The 20447-nt window shown below is 36.3% G+C and overlaps 1 protein-coding gene across 4 annotated transcripts in view; it reads right to left on the bottom strand.

The window, feature by feature from the left end:
- The window catches only part of FAM149B1 (family with sequence similarity 149 member B1), a 69728-nt gene that overhangs the window by 19332 nt on the left and 29949 nt on the right, over positions 1-20447 (bottom strand). For all 4 annotated transcript variants that reach the window (XM_041747607.1, XM_041747606.1, XM_041747609.1 and 1 more), the window contains 2 exons: positions 14115-14282; positions 12943-13130 (listed from right to left, as the gene is read on the bottom strand). In XM_041747607.1, coding sequence (XP_041603541.1) covers positions 12943-13130; positions 14115-14282 — 356 coding nt within the window. The remainder of the gene's footprint in view (positions 1-12942; positions 13131-14114; positions 14283-20447) is intronic.

The following is a 20447-nucleotide window of genomic DNA, read 5'->3' on the forward strand; positions in this document are numbered from 1 at the left end:
AGGACTCTGAGATCATGACCTGAGCCAAAATCAAGAGTCAGACGCTTAACCGACTGAGCCACCCAAGAGCACCTGATGTAATTTAAATATTAAATTTATGGAGACTTGTTTTGTGTTGTAACATGTAATCTACCCTGGAGAATGTTCCATGTGTACTTGTTCTATGTGTATTCTGCCATTTTTTGAATCGAAGGTTCTGTACATATCTGTTAACTTCATCTTGTGTAATGTATCATTCAAAGCCAGTTTCCTTATTGATCTGCTGTCTAAATGATCTATCCGTAATATGTATGGGGTAGTAAAGTCCCCTGCTACAATTGTATTACTGTCAATTTGTCCCTTTATGTTTGTTAATATTTGCTTTGTATATTTTGCTGCTATTCTGGATGCATAGATATTTACAATTGTTATATTCTCTTGTTGGATTTATCCCATTATTATGAAATGCTTTTCTTTGTTGCTTATTACAGTCTTTATTTTAAAGTCTATTTTGTCTAAGTATACTAGTCCAGCTTTCTTTCGGTTTCCATTTGAATGAAATATCTTTTTCCAACCCTTCACTTTATTCTCTGTGTCTCCTTACATCTAAAGTGAGTTTCTTTTAGGCAGCATAGAGATAGGTCTTGTTTTTTTTATTCTCTCACCCTGTTTCTTTTGAGTGGAGCATGTAATCCATCACATTTAAAGTAATTGATAGGTATATACTTACTGTCATTTTTGTTAATTATTTTCTGGTTATTTTTGCATTATTCCCTGTTCCTTTCTTCTTTTATTGCTCTCTTCCATTGTGGTTTGATTACTTCCATTATTGTTATTCTTAGATGCCTTGCTCTTTTTTGTGTGTGGGTCGGTCAAAATTTTTCAGTGTGGTTATTATGAGATTCATATGTAACACCTTATCAGTATATATAGTAGTCTATATTAAGTTGATGTTTGCTTAGGTTTGAACACATTCTAGAATCACTTGATTTTTACTCCATGTTTTATATATATAATATATTTTTGTAACTTTTTAGTTTGTGTATTCTGGCTGATTTTTGTAGATATAATACATGTTACTACTTTTGTGTTTTAACCTTCATAGTAGCTTTATAAGTGATTGATTACTGCCATTACTGTATGTTTGCATTTGACAGGAAATTTTTTTTTCCTTTCAAAATTTTCTTCTAGTTATTACCTTTTTGTTTCCACTTTAAAGTTCCTTTAACATTCTTTGTAGGGCCAGTTTAGTCATGATAATTCCTTTAATTTTTGTTTGGGAAATTCTTTATCTTTCAATGCTGAATGATAACTTAGCTGGTTTAAGTTTTTGAATATATTATGTAAGACTTTGAATATATTATGCCACATTCTTCTGGCTTGCAAAATTTCTGCTGAAAAATCAGCTGATAATCTTATGAGGTTTACCTTGTATGTAATGGTTTCCTTTTCTCTTGATGCTTTAATTTTTGTCATTTTAGTTATTATATGTCTTGTGGGCTTCCTTGGGTTCATCCTGTTTGAAGCTCTTTGTGATTCCTGGGCCTGGATGTCTGTTTCCTTCTCAAGGTTAGGGAAGTTTTCAGTTATTATTTCTTCAAATAAATTTTCTATTCCTTTCTCTCTCTCCTCTTCTTGGACTCCTACAGTGTGAATGTTATTACACTTAGTGTTATCACAGTTGTGCCTTAATCTGTAGACTTAAATTTTTTTTCTTTTTTGCTGTTTCAGTTTTGTTGCTTTCCATTACCTGTCTTCCAGATCACTGAACCATTCTTCCACATTCTCTAATCTGCTATCAATTCCCTCTAGTATATTTTCTGGGGGGAGGGGGGAGGAGAGGGAGGGCAGAAGGAGAGAGAGAGAATCTTAAGCAGACTCCATGCCCAGCATGGAGCCCAATGTGGGGCGCAATCTCACAACCCTGAGATTGTGACCTGAGCTGAAATCAAGAGTTTAACTGACTAAGCCACCCAAGCAATCCCACCCCCAGTGTATTTTTCACTTCGGTAACTGTACTCTTTAGTCTGACTTGTTCTCTTTTTAATATTTTTTATTCCTTTCTATCTCCTACTCTTCTCTCAAGTCCAGTGAGTATCTTTGAACTCTGTCAGGTAGATTGCTTATCTCCATTTCATTTAGCTCTTTCTCTGTTGTTTTGTCTTGTTACTTCATTTAGAACCCATTCCTTGGTCTCCTGATCTTTTTCATAATCTGTGTTTTTTTCTATGTGTTAGGTAGGTCTGGTTTTGAAAGTAGTTGCCTTATGTAGGAGGCATCCTGTGGTGCTCTGTAGTGCAATCCGCCTTGGTCATCAGAACCAGGTGCTGCAGGGCTGCCTGCACCCTCCTGTTTTGCTTGAACCAAGGTTACTGTGGGAACACTGGTGGGCAGTGTTTGCCTCTTGAGCAGCTCACTGAGAGGCCTGGCTGCACCTGCTGTAGACTCAATGGTGAGCAGGACTATCCTCAGTCCCACAGTCTACAGTGACCAACTGTGACAGTCTACAGTGACCAACTGTAAAGATACAGTGTTGGGCAGAGCTTGCTCCTGGAGTAGCTAGCTGAGAGACCCACCAGCATCTACTGTCAGCATGCTACTGTTCACATACTGGTATGGGGTTTAGCTTCCCCACTCTCTGGGGTGGGCATCATTTTGTAGGCAAGTTCCTGGCCAGGGCTGACTACCAGGATGATAGGGTAGGAGCTGCTTTTGGAGATGACTGACAGGTAGGTCAGGCTGGATGGGATAAGACTGCAGGGGAATTATGGGGGTATAGTAAGTAGTACCAACAAGATAGATGGAGGTGTCAGAACTGCCTCCCACAAGTATCTGGCTATCTATGCTAGGTAAGTGAAAGGATAATGGTGCCTTCAAGTTCTTTTGTTCCCAGAGGAAATTGCCACACATCTCTGCTTTTCTGGCACATGTCCTAAAATAAGTCAAGAAATCTTCCTATAGAGATAGGAAGCTGATGGTAGAATAGGAAGACCCCAGGTTCACCTTATCCCTTGAATACAACTGAATAACTATCAAATCATAAATATCCCAGAAATCCACCTGAAGACTGACAAAACAAACTCTACAACTAAAGTGAGAGAAGTCACATCAAAGAATGTAGGAAGTGTGGAGATGTGATTTAAGAGAGAAACGGATTGTAATTGCTGCAGATGGGAGGGAGCTATGGATGTGAAGAAAGGTGAGAGAGAGAGAGAGAGAGAGAGAGAGAAGAGAGAGAGAGAGAGAGAGAGGAGAGGAGCACATAGGGGAATGCACAAGAACATTTCTCCATAGCCACTGGCTTGGAAAATGAGAGAGGCTGAATTTCATGAGTTCTTGCAATTGGTGGGGCTTAAAGGTTGGAGTTTTAAAGGTCAACAGACTTGGTTGGGATAGAGCTTAGAGGGCACTGTGCTGCTCTTGGAGAAAAGGCAGGCAAAGAACCTGGGGGCATACAGTGTGGAAACCACAATCTGAAGAAAATATGGAGTACACAGTGGGGAGATTATTTGCTCTTCGTGGAGTGTGTCCCTCAGAGGCAGTATTCTCAGAAACATCTCTCTGAGAACAAAGGAAATGGCCAGTGCCATGTCCCTCCCCCCTAACCCCCCACACCAGCATAAGCACAGAGTCATGTAGGAAGCAGCACAGTACAGACAGTGTCTACCCAACTTGCTTACACTAAGCCTTGAACCCCTGTGCTCCAATGGTACTGCCCTTCTCAGTCAAACTAACTTCATCCTGGTGTAGCAGGCCCCTCCCCCTGAAGACCAGCGTGACCCCTCCCCACACCACATCTCCCAACCAGAGAGTTTTGTAGGGCCTCAGTTACAGTGGAAGCAGTGACAGGTCTCATTTCACAAGCAGACCAGGGCACACCTAGTTAAAACACCACTTTCAGGCCAGGGACAAAACACTGTCCCAGCAGGAAAGAAAAGCCCCTGCAGATGGAAGGGCAGAGAAGACAGAACACAGTAGCACAGCATATGCAGCACACACTAGAGCCACCCCCTGAAGCACCAGGCCCTGGGCACTACATGACATCTTTGTAAGGCCATTACTTTCAGAAACAGGAGATATAATTGACTGTTCTGATACACACAAGCAGGCAGAGACTTACATAAAATGAGAAGACAGAGGAATTTATCCCAAATAAAGTAACAAGATAAGGTCATGGCCAGAGATCTAAGCAAAACAGATATAAGTAACATGCCTGATGCAGAATTTTTAAAAAGATTTTGTTTATTAGAGTGAGAGAACAGAAGCAGCGGGAGAAGCAGAGGGATAGGGAGAAGCAGGCCCCCTGCCAAGCAGGGAGCCTGACATGGGGCTCAATCCCAGAATCCTGGGATCATGATTAGAGCCAAAGTCCTGCATAGCCAACTGAGCCACTCAGGCACTCCCTGATGGAGAATTTAAAGCACAATCATAAGGATACTCACTGGACTTGAGAAAAGAATGGAAGATGCCAGTGAGACTATTACCATAGAGATAAAAGAGTTAAAAAATCATACAGAGATGAGTGCAATAACCAAGATCAGAAATACACTTGATGCAATGAACAGTAGGCTGAATGAAGCAGAGGAACAAATTAAGGACCTAGAACAAAATAATGGAAAACAAACTAAACAAAAGAGAGAAAGAATTATGCATAATGAGAATAATGATTGTATTATAGGGGTCCCAGAAGAAGAAGAAGAGAAAAGGGAGCATAAAATTAATTTGAAGAAATGATAGCTGAAAATTTCCCTAATCTGGGAAAAGAAACAGGCATCCAGATCCAGGAGGCACAGAGAACTCCCATCATACTTATGAGAAGCACGCCCATACTGAATCATGATGAAACAGAAAATCTGAACATATACTAGTAAAGGAGACTGAATGAGTAATTTAAAAACTTACCAAAAACAAAAATTCAGGGCCAGATTGGCTTCACTGGTGAATTCTAACATTCAAAAAATAATTAATACCAATCCATACTCTTCAAAAAAACAGAAGAAGAAAGAAGAAAGGACTCTTTTAAACTTTTTTTTTAATGATGCCACCATTACCCTGGTACTAAAGCCAAGGATGCCACAGAAAAGTACAGGCCAATATCCCTGATGAACATGGATGCAAAAATCCTCAACAAAATATTAGCACACCAAATTCAACAATAAATTAAAAGGATAATACATCAAAAAATAAAAATTAGGGATGCCTGGGTGGCTCAGCAGTTAAGTGTCTGCCTTCAGTGTGATCCTGGAGTCCTGGGATTGAGTCCCACATTGGGCTCCCTGCATGGAGCCTGCTTCTCCTTCTGCCTATGCCTCTGCCTCTCTCTCTGTGTGTGTCTCATGAATAAATAAATAAAATCTTAAATAAAAATGAAAAATAAAAAAATTAAAAATTAAAGGATAATACGATCATGATTAAGTAGTATTAAACCAGGAATGCAAGGATGGTTCAACACTCACCAGTCAGTATGATACACTACATTAACAAAATGAAGAATAAATATAATCTCCTTAGATGCAGAAAAAGCATTTGACAAAATTCAACACTTTCAACAAAAGTAGATATAGAGAAAATGCACCTCAACATAATAAAGTACATATATGACAAGCCCACCGAATACATCATGCTCAATAGTTTAAAACTGAAAGCTTCCTCTAAGATCAGAAACAAGACAAGGATGTTCACTCTCACCCTTGTATTCAATATGGTATTGGAAGTCCTAGCCAGAGCAGTTAGGCAAGAAAAAGAAATAAAAGGCATCCAAATTGGGAAAGAAATAAAACTCTATTAGCAGATGACATATATAGAAATTCTAAAGATTTATCAAAAACTGTTAGAACTAATAAATGAATTCATTAAAGTTATAGGATACAAAATAAATACACAAGAATCTGTTGCATTTTTATATACTAATTAATGGACTATCAGAGAAATTAAGGGGATAAAAGAAAGGAAAAAATCCCACTTAAAATTCATCAAAAAAGAATAAAACACCTAGGAATACCTATATCCAAGGAGGTAAAAGACCTGTATAAGTGAGAACTACAAGACATTAATGAAAAAACTGAAGAGGACACAAATAAATGGAAAGATATTCTGTGCTCCTAGATTAGAAGAATTAATACTGTTAAAATATCCATACTAACCCAAAAATAGATTCAATGTGATTCCTATCAAATTTCCAATGGCTTTTTTCACAGAACTAGGACAGATAGGGTGCCTGGGTGGCTTAGTCAGTTAAGCGTCTGCCCTCAGCTCAGTGAGTCCCGCATTGGGCTCCTTGCTCAGCTGGGGGCCTGCTTCTCCTTCTCCCTCTGCCTGCTGTGTGCTCTCTCTCTCTCTGTGTGTCAAATAAATCTTAAAAAAAAAGAGGACAATCCTAAAATTTGCATTAAAACAATAGAAGACCCCAAATAGCCAAAGCAGTCTTGAGAAAGAACAAAGCTGGAGACATCTGGCTTCCATATTTTAAACATAGCTACAGCATATAGCATATATATAGCTATAGCAATTAAGATAGTGTGGTACTGGCAGAAAAACTGAACAGAACAGAATAGAGAACTTAGAAATAAATCCATGCATGTATGTTCAGTGGAGGAAAGGACAGTCTGTCTCTTCAATAAATAGTTTTGGGAAAATTGGACCAGTATCTTACACAATACACAAATGCCAATTTAAAATAGATTAAACACTTGAACATAAGACTTGAAACCACAATAGGTCTTGGCTATGATTTTTTTAATCTGCTGCCAAAAGCAAAACCAAGGAAAGCACAATAAAACATCAACTGAAAAAAGCTTCTACATAGCAAAAGGAAAAAATCAACAAAATGAAAAAAGCAACCTATTGAATGGGGAGAAAGTATTTGCAAATCATCTATCTGATAAGGGGCTAATATCCAAAAATACGTGAAAATATATACATAGCCCAAAAAAATCCAATTTAAAAATGGGCAGAAGATCTGAATAGACATTTTCCCAAAGAAGAAACACAGATGGCCAACAAGTACATGAAAAGATGCTCTACATCATTAATCATTTGGAAAATGCAAATCTAAATCACAGTGAGGTATCACTTCATACCAGTCAGAATGGCTATTATCAAAAAGTTGGGAGATAACAAGGGTTAGCAAGGAGGTGGAGAAAGGGAACCCTTGTGCCCTGTTTGTGGCAATGTAAATTGGTGTAGCCAGTATGGGGAAACATTAATAATAGAGGTACCTGGGTGGCTCAGTTGGTTAAGCATTTGCCCTCCACTTAGGTCAGGGTCCTTGAATACAGCCCTGCGTTGGGCTCCCTGCTCAATGGGGAGTCTGCTTCTCCCTCTGCCCCTACCCTTTCCCCAGCTTATGCTTTCTCTCTCTAATAAATAAATAAATAAAATCTTTTTTGAAAATTAAAAATGGTGGGACACTTGGCTGGCTCAGTGGTTGAGTGTCTGCTTTCGGTTCGGGGCGTGATCCCAGAGTTCTGGGATTGAGTCCCACATTGGGCTCCCTGCGAGGAGCCTGCTTCTCCCTCTGCCTATGTCTCTGCCTTCTCGCTGTGTCTCCCATGAATAAGTAACTAAAATCTTTTTAAAAAATAAATTAAAAATAGAGCTACCACATGATCCAGTAATTGCACCTCTGGGTATTTATCGGAAGAAAATGAAAACACTAACTTGAAAAGATCTGTGTACCTCCATGTTCATTGCAGCATTTATTTTCAACAGCCAAGATATGGGAACAACCTAAGTATCAGTAGATGAATGGTTAAAAAAAATTGTGATATCATATATATATATATATATATATATATGTAAAGAATATTCTGCTAAATGTATATAGTGGCATCCACATATATATATGTATATAGTGGAATATTCTTCAGTCATAAAAAACAATGAAACTGTTCCATTTGTGACCTTGAAGGCATAATGCTAAGTGAAATAAATCAGAGAAATAAAAATACCATATGATCTTTTTTTTTAAAGATTTTTAATTTATTTATTAGAGAGAGAGAGAGAGAGAGGCAGAGACACAGGCAGAGGGAGAAGCAGGCTCCATGCAGAGAGCCTGACGCGGGACTCGATCCTCTGTCTCCAGGATCACGCCCTGGGCTGAAGGCAGTGCTAAACCGGTAAGCCACCCGGGCTGCCCCCATATGGTCTTTCTTATAGATGAAATCCAAAAACAAATAAAATGAAGCTCATAGATAAAAGACTGGTGGCTGCTAGAGGCAAGTGTGGGGAGCTGGAGAAATGGGTGAACATTTTTTGTTTTGTTTTGTTTTTAGAATAAATAATTTGAATTAAAAATTTTCTCATCTATAAGAAGAATTAACCATCAACAGACTCACATTCATACAATTTGAAAATATTAAAAATGTTTTTAATGAGATAAAATTCATGTAACATAAAATTCACCATTTTTAACCATTTTACAGTTTACAATTGATTGGATTTTAGTATATTCACAATGTTGTGCAACCAGCACCACTAATTTCAGAAAATTCCTATCACTCCAAAGAGATACCACATACCTCTCAATTCCCTTCTTCCTCTATCCACTGGCAACAACTTAAACTACCTTCTTTCTCTATGGATGTGCTTGTTCTAGACATTTCACTGAATGAAATAATAAAATATATGGCTCTTTGTGTCCAGCTTCTTTCACTTAACATAATATTTTCAAGGCTCTTCCATGTTGTAACATGCAGGATTACTTTATGAACAAATAGTATTACGTTGCATGGTACATTAGTTACATAGTCTGCTACAATAAAATACCACAAACTGGATGGCTTAAATAACAGAAATTTGTTTTCTTCCAGTTCTGGAGGCTAGAAGTCCAAGATCAAGGAGCTCTCTGGATCATAGGCAGCTGTCTCCTTCCTTGTGTGATCTCTTTTCTGTGCATGCACAGAAAAGAAGCTGTGCCGTCTCTTCCTCTTCTTATAAGGATACCAACTCTATAGGATTAGGGCCCCCCACTTGTGATTTCATTTAATCTTAATTACCTCCCTAAATATTCCATTTCCAAACATTTGCATTGGAGTTTAGGGCTTCAATGTACAAATTCTGAAGAGGACACAATTCAGTCCATAACACTTGGATATACCAAATTCTGTTTCTTCAAAACAAAATTGTTTGTTGATGCACATTTGGGTTGATCCTACTTTTTTAAAAAAAGTATATATTTTTAAGTAATCAATGCATTTAATGTGGGGTTCATACAACACTGAGATCAGGGGCCACATGCTTCACTAACTGAGCCTTTTATTCTACTTTTTGACAATTACAAATAATGCTGTTGTGAACATTCATGCATAGGCTTTTGTGTGAATATGGTTTCAGTTCTCTTGGTTATATACCTTTGAATGGAATTGCTGGGTCATAGGGTAATTTTATGTTTAACTTTTTGAGGAACTACCAAACTGTTTACACAATGGCTATACCACTTTACTTTCCCACCGGCAATGTATGAGGTTTTCAATTTCTCCACATCCTCACCAATACTTGCTATTGTCCTTTTTTCCAACGTAGCCATCCTAGTGGGTATGAAATTGTATTTCATTGTGATTTTGGTTTTGGTTTATATTTCCCTAAGGAATATGATGTTGAACATCGTTTCATATGCTTATTGGCCATGTGTAACCTTTGGAGAAATATCTATTCAAGTTGTTTGCCCATTTTTTTTTAATTTTTATTTATTTATGATAGTCACAGAGAGAGAGAGAGAGGCAGAGACACAGGCAGAGGGAGAAGCAGGCTCCATGCACTGGGAGCCCGATGTGGGATTCGATCCTGGGTCTCCAGGATCGCGCCCTGGGCCAAAGGTAGGCGCCAAACCGCTGCGCCACCCAGGGATCCCTGTTTGCCCATTTTTAAATTGGGTTGTTTGTCTCTTTGTTGTTGAATTTATACTTTATATGTTGTGGATCCTAGATTCTTATCAGGTGTATGATTTGCACTTATATTCTCCCATCCTATAGGTTGTCTTTTCATTTTTTTGATAATATCCTTTGATACATAGTTTTTTTTTTATTTGTATAAAATCCAGTTTATTGCTTTTTCTGTTGTTGTTTATGGTCTTGGAATCATCTAAGAATCCACTGCCAAGCTCATTAAGATTTACTCCTATGTTTTCTTCCAAGAGTTTTATAGTTTTAGTTCTTAAATATATGTTTGTGATCCATTTTGAGTTGATACTCTGTATGTGGTGTGAAATCAGGGTCCAAATTCATTCCTTTTTATGTGACTATCCAGTTGTTTTAGCACCATTTCTTGAAGAGACTATTCTTCTCCCATTGAATGGTCTTGGCACCCTTGTTGAAAATCAATTTGCCATAAATGTGTGGGTTTATTTCTGGACTCTCGATCCTATTCTGTTGATGTATATATTAATTCTTATGCCAGTACCACATTGTTTTAGTTAATGTAGCTTTTTTTTTAAGTTAATGTAACTTTGTGTCAAGTTTTAAAATCAGGAAGTGTGAAGTCTCATATTTTATTCCTTTTTAGTATTTTGGACATTCACTCAACTTGTAAATCTACTGGGGAGTATTGCCATCTTAACAATATTAAGTCTTCCTTCCAATCCATAAACACAGGATAACTTTCCAATTCTTTAGGTCTTCTCTATTTTCATACAATAATGTTTTGAAGTTTTCAGTACAAAAGTCTTATACTTCCTTGGTTAAGTTTAATCCTAAGTATTTTATTCTTTTTGATGCTATTGTAAATGAACTGTTTCCTTAATTTCATTTTCAATTATTCATTGATAGAGGCTGAAAGAATTTTGAGAAGTATAATAGTGCTAGCATAAATTGCCTCGAATGGACTTAGTAGAAATCTGGATTTGGAGGATGCTGTAGGGGAGGGTTTAGGAAATAAGAAACATTTTATTAGAAACTGGAAGAAAGGAGGTGCTTGTTATTTAGTAGAAGAAATCTTAGTGAAATGGTCTTCTGTGGTCATGTGGTAAGCAGGACTTTTAAGTGATCATTCTGGTTATGTAGCTAAGGAGATTTCCAATAAAAGTGTTGAAGGTGAGGTCTGATATTTTTCTTGCTACTTATAATAAAACACAAGATGAGGAAGAGAAAATGAAAGAAAAATTATTAAATATAAAGAAACTAGGACTTGATGATTTTGAAAATTCTGTATCTCTAGATGGCAAGAAAATTTAATGAAAGAAGGCTGTCAGATCCTCAAAATTCTACTGGCAGGAGGTAGTCTGATAAAACTACTAAGCTACACACATGCGCTATATTTTATGAAAAATGAAAGGTGACTCAGAGGGTAAAACCAAGAGCCCAGAGGTTGGAACAGAGAGCTGAGAGGATTATTTCTAGGATTGGAACTTCCAGTATTTCCCAACTGGACTTCAGAATTGCTGTGAACCCCTTTTTTACCTTCCATTTCTGCAAACTACCCCCTCTTTCTTATCTGGAATGTCTGTGATCCTTTCCCTGGCCCACTATTATATGTTGGGTGTGTTGGGTAAGGTAACTTTTCTCTAGGAGTGGAATGGCTGGATTATATAGTTAGATGTTTATATACCACTGTATATAGTCTTTATTTTCACAGGTCTATAGATGGAAAGGAATTATGCCCCAGAAACTTTACTTAATGTATTATATCCAGGAATTTTGTCTATATCATGGCCTGATTTAGATAATAATATTTTGGACTTCAGAGCCAATGCAGTAATAGGATGGACAAACTCTACAATGGCCCCTCTATGATTCTTACCTCTTGGTGTTCACACCTAAAAGTGATGAGATGTCACTCCCATTAATATGTTATGTTATGTTATATTAGCTGTTTTGCTAGCTGACTAGCTCTCAGTCTTTCTTGATGGCCTTGAAGAGGAAAGCTGCTGTGACTCCTACAGCTACAAGAAACTAGATGCTTCAAAGAACACACAAAAGGGGTAGTGGATCCTTTCCTAGTTGAGCCTCTGCATGAGAACCTAGCCATGGCCAACACCTTGACTGCAACTTTGTAAGATCCTAAGTAGTGGACTAGCTAAGCAATTCTTGGACTTCTGACCCACAAATCTGTGAGATAATAAATGTGTGTTGTTTGAAACTGCTAATTTTGTGACCATTTTTTATGTATCACAGAAAATGAGAACAATTCTTAAAAGGCTAAATAGACATTTAACCATATAATCAGACCATTCCACTCCTAGACATTCACCTAATAGAAAAGGAAATGTATGTTCAAAAAACTCTGATACAGTAACATACAGACCAGCTACATGTAATTGTCCCAAACTGAAACAATCCAAATGTCCATGGACAGTAAAATGGATAAATTATGGAACAATGGAATACTTTTTAGGAATAAATTGCTGACAGACACAATTACATGGATGAATCTCAAAATGATCCTGCTGAAGGAAGGAAGCTGACAAGTAAATACCATGATTCCATTTATATGAAACTCTACAAAATAAAAACTAAACTATAGTGACAGAAAGTACATTTTTTCATCCCTTGGGGATGGTGGATCAGGCATGGGCAGAAGGGAAGGATTACAAAGGTCATGAACTTTTGAGGGTTCATTATTTTCATTATATTAACTATTTTGTAGTTTCATGTTTATATACAGGGGCAAATTTACCAAATTGTATACTTTATTTATTTTTTTTTTTTTCAAATTGTATACTTTAAATATGAATGGTTTATTGTATATCAGTAATTCTTAAGTAAAGCAGTTTTTAAAATGTATTTGCCACTTGCACATGTTTTTTTCTCACAAATAATTATATTCAAAGAAAACACAATCTAATTATCATAGAATAGGCCTTGTTGCTCATCCACTCATTCTCAAATATTTTCTAAATATCTGTACGTGCCTGTGGGAAATACAAATATAAACTTTTTACACTAATGAAGCATTTAATCTGATAAACTAGTTAGGGTTTAGAAATCATAAACAACTATTTTTTTATATTGTTTTCACAAAGATCCTTACCAGAAGCAAATCCCTCCCAATGACTACGTGTCAGCTGCTCCATACAGCTCAGAACCTTGCTCCACACATCGTCAAACACATAAGCAAGGACATCCTCTTTCATGCAGTAAAATGGAGCAATGGGTGGGTACCCTAATTTCTCTTTCTCTGGAGCTGCGTGTAATTTCTTTCCTTGAAACCCCTCTTCCCTGTAACAAAAGCAAATAATCCAATAAACATTTGTTAACTGGCAGGAAAGGAAAATCAGAAGAGCCCAATAGCACAAGAAGCTACTCTGAGGCTCTTCTGGAGATTCTATCTGTAAGCCAGAAACTCTCAGTTATCTGCATTTGTCAGGGAGAACCAATAGCCCCAGTATTTGGGGGTTAATACTCTAGCTAACAGATATGTTTACTATGATACATATATTATAAATTAAGACAAAAAGAATTCCGGAACCCTTGAGGTATAAAGAAATATCTTAAGGTCTCTATAGTAAAAATTATCACTAGGGTAGCAGAGGTCTCAAGAATTAAATGGGGAGCTGTAAGCAGGAAAGAAGGATGGTAAGAGGTTTATGCAGAGCAACTAAAGACTTTCTCCTCTGCTTCTTTCCCAAGGAAGAGCTGGCCTAGCATTAAGTCGGGGAGAAGGCTGATTAGTATTAATTGTATTTAAATTTATATTTCTTTTCATAGGAGATATTTTCATATGATGAAAAAATTCAAATTATAAGGAAGGAAATGTATGTATGTAGTGGAAAATAAGTTTATAACGCTGTCCCTCAGTTACCATTCCCAGAAGCCAACACTATACTTGGGTCCAGAGAAATAGTTACATTATATACTGTACTGCACTTTGGTTTTTTACTTAACAATGTATCTGGCCCTTGATCCCTATTAATACAGATGAATATGCCTCTTAAAAAATAGCTGCAGAAAAAAAAATAGCTGCAGAGTGTTCCATTGGATATGCCATGGTATATCTAGCTGGCTGGTTACTGATCAACCAACCTTTTGTTCTTATAGTCAGTACTGCATTCAATATCCTTGTATGTAGGAAGTAATAGGAAATAAATAGCCAAGTGACATAAATCCAATTATAGGTAATATTGGTGCTATACTTTGGAAAAGATAGATATTGATACACAAAACAGGAAAGGAGTAAAAAAGCTTTAAAGACATAATACTCACATATCAGTGTGGTCAAATGCTAGGTATTCCTCTATTATTCCTTCAGAGAAGATTACACAGTCTTCCTCTTCTCTTTCCATAGAATACAAGCTAGGGGATTTGGCAATGGAAGATGCTCTATGAGCATAAGAAGATGAAAAATGTAACTTCTTTCCTCTAATACCAAATCTGGGAGAGGAAAAAACAAATATTAACTTTGTACAACAAAATTGAACTCACAGTCCCCTCCCCGCCACAACAGGATCAGGAATCACACACATGCTCTACCAACTGAGCCAGCAGGCACCCCTCTAGAATTTTTTTGCTTTGAAAACAAAATAGGCCTTTTTGTTAGTAAGAAAATTTCAGTTGGATGAAAGGAAAAATGTTCCCATTGCCTCTAAAACTGCAGCAAAACCCCCAATAGTCTACATCATAAAAGTGTTTTTGCAAATATTATTTCTAATAAAGGAACCTTTTAAATCATCAGACTTCAAAGATTACCATGTCTGGAAAATAACCTTTAACTTCTAAAATATTTGTAAGTAATAAAAAAAAAATAACAGTGGTTTTGCCTTATCACGTATTGCTCTGTTAGTAACATTTAATTTGAAATATTTTCTTGTGAGAGGAAAAAAAATCATTGGTACTTTATTCTTCTCTCACATGCATGGAGGATAAAATGACTTTGCTAGGTTTTTAAAACAAAGAGTTTAATTTGGAGCCAGACCATCCACGTGTAAGCCTTAGGAGGTAGAAATCTGCAGCCTTCCTGGAAGTGATCAGTGCAATGAGGTGGTTGAGAGGAATAAGTGGCCCAGAGCTCTTTCCTGATCAGGATCTGAAAAGTACAATTAGCTACTCTCAATTCCATTTCAGACCAACCTTATATCCAGTGGATCTCTAGAAAGGACTGAACTAAAGGAAATTTACATGAAGGTGTGATTTCATGATGCCAAAAGGAAAACATAACTTAGTATCCTGGAAAGGAAATAAGCCTGTGGATGAACTCGCCAGTAGAACTGAAAATATTTGAAATCTCTCCATGGCTTTGGAGAGCTTCAGAAAACTCTTTATGTCTAAAAAAAAAAAAATCTGATTTGTATTGAGCTTAACTGGCCCTTGCATTTAGGATAGCTGTAAAAAAGAAATAATAATTAAAAAACAAACAAACAAAGGCTATAATTTATGTGTGATACAAGGGAGACAGGCTTAAGACAAACAGCAGCCATACCATACAACCTGACTGGCTTTTGTAAATTGTGGTAAAAAATATAATAAATTTTCCATCATAACAATTTTAACTGTACCTCACAGTAGTGTTAAGTATACTCACATTACTATTGTGTAGCAGATTTCAAGAACTTTTTTATCTTGAAAAACTGAAACCCTAATACACATTAAATACTAATCCCCTCCTTCTGGCAACCGCCTTCCTATTTTCTATGATTTTGACTACTCTGTATAGGTAATGTGAGTAGAATCATACTGTATTTGTCCCTTTGTGACTGGCTTATTTCACTTAGCATAATGTCTTTGAGGTTCATCTATATTGTAGCATGTGACAGGATTTCCTTCTTTTCTACAGCCACATAATATTCTATTGCACATATATACTGTATTTGCTTTAGCCATTCATCTGTTGATAGACATTTGGGTTGTTTCCAGATATCTTGCCTATTGTGAATAATGCTGCAAATGGTTGTGCAAATATCTCTTTTTGATCTTGCTTTCATTTTTTTTTGATATATATAGCCAGCAGTGGGATTGCTGGATCATATGATAATTATATTTTCAATTTTTTTATTTTTAATTTTTTTTCCATTTTCAATTTTTTAAAGTAACTTCCATCTTGTTTTTCATGGTGGCCGCCCCATTTTACATTCCCACTAAAAGTACACAAGGGTTCCAATTTCTCTGCATATTACCAATACTTGTTATCTTCTGTTCTGTTGATAGTGGCCATCCCGATGTGTGTAAGGTGGTATCTCATTGTGGTTTTGATTTGCATTTTCTTATGATTAGTGATGTTGAGCATCTTTTCATATGCTTGTTAGCCATATATATATCTTCTTCAGAGAATTGTGTATTCTAATCCTTCGTTCATTTTTAAATTGGGTTATTTTGTTGTTGTTGAGTTGCAGGGAGTCTGATGTGGGACTCCATCTCGGGTCTCCAGGATCACGCCCTAGGCCGAAGGCGGTGCTAAGCCGCTGAGCCACCCAGGCTGCCCAAGGCTCCGAGATTTTTAAGTTTGATATAGTTCCACTTATTTGTTTTTGCTCTTGTTGCCTATGCTTTTAGTGTCATATCCAATAAATCATTGCCAAATCCAATGTCCTGAAGCTTTTTCCCTATGTTTTATTCTAGGATTTGTATAGTCTTAGGTCTTATGTTTAGGTCTATAATCTGCTTTGAGTTAATTTCTATATATGATGCAAGGTAAGGTTCCAAATTCATTCTTTTGCATCTGGGCACCTAGTTTTCCCAGCACCATTTGTTGAAGAGTGTCCCTTCCCCATTGTGTAGTCTTGGCAGACTTGTTGAAAGTCATTTGGCCATTTACACAAATGTGCTATTCTATTAGTGGTTTTCAAGGATTACAATTCTGCATATAGTCACACACTTTAGCATTTTATTAGGTATTACAGCTAGTTAATTTTTGTTGAGGGATATATTTAAACTAAAGGTTGACAGCTCCTTATGCTAACTTGAAACAGCAAAGTGCATATTTTTTTTCAAGTGGAAATATCCTTAAATTCATATTCTCATGGCCCTTTTTTGCCTGTGTTTTCTCTACCACCATCTTCTATTATTTTTCGGTTCTGGAATTCCATTTTGACCTAAACACTAATATTTGTTTTGATTGATAACATTGTTTTGCAGCCATTATATCAGTGTATACATTAACTTTTCTATCATTTGGTATCATAAAAATATGATATGCTTAAACTTATAGTAAAAAAAAATGTTGAATGCTAATCATGTTGTAATCACTGTGCTGTTAAGAAATACAAAGAAGAAAATACTGTAGTTTTGTGTTTTGTATTGTACCAGTTTTCTCTGGACCAAGAATTCAAAAATAGAAATTGAACCAAATACTTTGTTTAGTACATTTGACACCTTAAAGAAAGTCAGTGTGAGAGGATTCATGAATAAGAAAGAGAATGACAGAAGATAGTGATAGAGATATAGCTTAAGTCAGCTTATGATACAATTTTACATTTTTATCTTAAATTCAGTGGGAAGCTATTGAAGATTTTTAAGTGGGAGACAGAAAGGAGCAACCCTTAATTTTAAAAGGAAAATCTGATGTAATGTTGAGTGGCAAGAATGGATATAATTTTAAATATTATTTTTATAGAAAATCTCATTTATAAACCTCATTTTATGGCAAATTGATTTGTTAAACTGAAAAAAATCAAAATGAATATGACACATTTTTCCGTACCGTTTACAAAGCAAAAAGTGCCAAAATAGCAGCACCAAGTTACAGAACTTCACTACCCAAATTTTGTTCTCAAATACTATTAGCCTCTCAACAGAAGTAGGTCTCCTTAAATTTCAGCTGATTCTATGTCTTGAAGAAAAACTTAAAGATGGGCATGGAACATCCTACTGTAACCACAAAGCAAAGACCGTCAAGACAAAAACAAAGTAACTAGCTTGTCATGGCCAAGTTGTAACAATTTGGGCATCAGTAATTATGATTAATTAAAATATATAAATATTTTGAAATGCTCTGAGTTCATAATGGTATTCAAGAAAATGTCAAGTATGGACAAAGTAAGGGTTACACGAAAGTAAATACGGATTCTGTTATGCTTTCCATAAGCAGTGGTATGCTAATAAAGCTGGATAATTTGTTTCAGCTGGGTATATGTCTGTATATGAATTATAAATAGATGTTTTATCTGTATGTTAAATAAAAGTAATAATTGAAAACTGTAAGCAAATAGTCCAGAAAAGCACAGCCAAAGTAAGAAGGGCTAATCAGCAGTAGGGTAGCAAGTAGAAATGAAAGAAAGGAAGTCTGCAGTATGTTGCAGGATGGTTTAGCCAGATATCCTAAAAGAAGAGGGGCTAACTGCTCAGGCCTTGATTACTTAGTTCCTTGGAGATGAGTGTCTCAATAGAACTACTACTTATAAAATAATAAGACATATATAAAATCTCTACTAACATCAGGTAAATATATTAATTACATAACTTGAGTTATGTAATTTTGGTCAGTGAGAATTAAAGAATACATCACCTCTGTGAAAGACATTAGTTTGTAAAACTCTGGGAATTATATAAAAAGAGCAAATTTAAAAAGGCTTATTCATGTAATACATGAGGTTTAAATTTAAAAAGAAAATTCAGCCTAGTGACAAGAAACTTGAATTTTGAGAAAAGCAAACAAATTCCATTCTCTGACAATTTAGGTGATAACCCTGGTCCTATAACCATAAGTGGCCTAATGAGGTAATGTTTTACGTTGTGGTCTCCTGAAATGACTACAAGCCCCAAAAAGTATCAGAACTACTGCTACTAAAAACTCATAGCTCAAATAAGTAAAATTATAGTCTTGGGGAAAAATTCAGGAATAATAAAAAAGGGAATTAAAACTATGATATTTTACAATAGATTTAAGGGTAAACATAGATTTTTGAAATAATCCTATTTAGGTTTTTTTTTTTTTTTTTTTTCCTATTTAGGTTTTTTAAAAATGTTTTATTTAAATTCCAGTTAGTTAGGGGCAGTTAGTGGCTCAGAGGTTTAGCGCCGCCTTCAGCCCAGGGCCTGAACCTAGAGTCCCAGGATGAAGTCCCACGTGGGGCTCCCTGCATGGGGCCTGCTTCTCCCTCTGCCTTGTCTCTGCCTCTCTCTCTTTCTCTCTGTGTTTCTCATGAATAAATAAATAAAATCTTTAAAAAAAAATTCCAGTTAACATACAGTGTGATATTAGGTTTCAGGTGTCCTATATAGTGATTCAACCTTTGCATAAATCACCTGGTGTTCATCACAAGTGCATTCCTTAATCCTCATCACCTATTTAACTCATCCCCCCCAACTCCCCTTTGGTAACTATCAGTTTGTTCATTTAAGTTAAGAATTTGTTTCTCTGTTTTGTTTCTTAAACTCCACATATGAGTGAAATAATACATAATTAGTCTCTTAGTTTGCTCAAAATTATACTCTCTAGAATCCATCCATGGCAGGATTTTATTCTTTTTATGGCTGAATAATATTCCATTACACACACACACACACACAGACACACACACACCCCACATCTTAATCCATTCATCAGTTGATAGACACTTGGGTTGTTTCCATAATTTGACGATTGTAGATATATGCTACTATAAACTTTGGGGTGCATTTATCCCTTTAATTAGTATTTTTGTATTCTTTGGGTAAATACCCAGTAGCATGATTGCTGAAACATAGGATAGTTCTATTTTTAACTTTTTAAGGAACCTGCATACTGTTTTCCAGGGTGGCTATTCCAGTTTGCATTCCCACCAACAGGGCAAGAGGGTTCCCCTTTGGGCACCTGGGTGGCTCAGTCAATTAAGTATCTGCCTTCGGCTCAGATCATGATCCCTGAGTCCTGGGATTGACCCCCAAGTCGGACTCCCTGCTTAGTGGGTAGCCTCCTGCTCCTTCTCCCTTTGTGCCTCCCCCCATTCATGCTTGCTCTATCTCTCAAATAAATAAAATCTTTAAAAAGAAGAGGTTTTCCCTTTCTCCATATTGTTTGCCAACACCTGTTGTTTCTTGTGTTGTTGATTTTACCCATTTTGATAGCTGTGAGGTGATAGCTAATTGTAGTTTTGATTTTTATTTCCCTGATGATCAGTAATACTAAGCATCTTTTCAGGTGTCTGTTGGCCAACTGTATGTCTTCTTTGGAAAAATGTCTTCATGTCTTTTGCCCATTTTTAAATTGGATTATTAATTTTGGAGGTGTTGAGTTTTATAAGTTCTTTATATATTTTGGATACTAACCCTTTATCAGATATATCATTTGCAAATATCTTCTCCCTCTCCATAGGTTGCCTTTTAGTTTTGTTGACTGTTTCCTTTGCTGTGCAGAAGCTTCTTATTTTTGATGAAGCCCAATAATTTATTTTTGCTTTTGTTTCCCTTGCTTCAGGAGACATACCCAGAAAAAAGAAAAAAGTTGCTATAGCTGATATCAAAGAGGTTACTGCCTGTGTTCTCTTCTAGGACTTTTATGGTTTCAGATCTCACATTTTGAATTTGTTTTTGTGTATGTTGTAAGAAAGTGGAATAATCTTTTTTAGGTTTATTTTGCTGTTGCTTAAAGAGTTTGAAGTATTCAAAAAATTAGCTATTTTAAAT

Source organism: Vulpes lagopus, chromosome 3 (assembly GCF_018345385.1).
Source record: "Vulpes lagopus strain Blue_001 chromosome 3, ASM1834538v1, whole genome shotgun sequence".
Taxonomy (NCBI): domain Eukaryota; kingdom Metazoa; phylum Chordata; class Mammalia; order Carnivora; family Canidae; genus Vulpes; species Vulpes lagopus.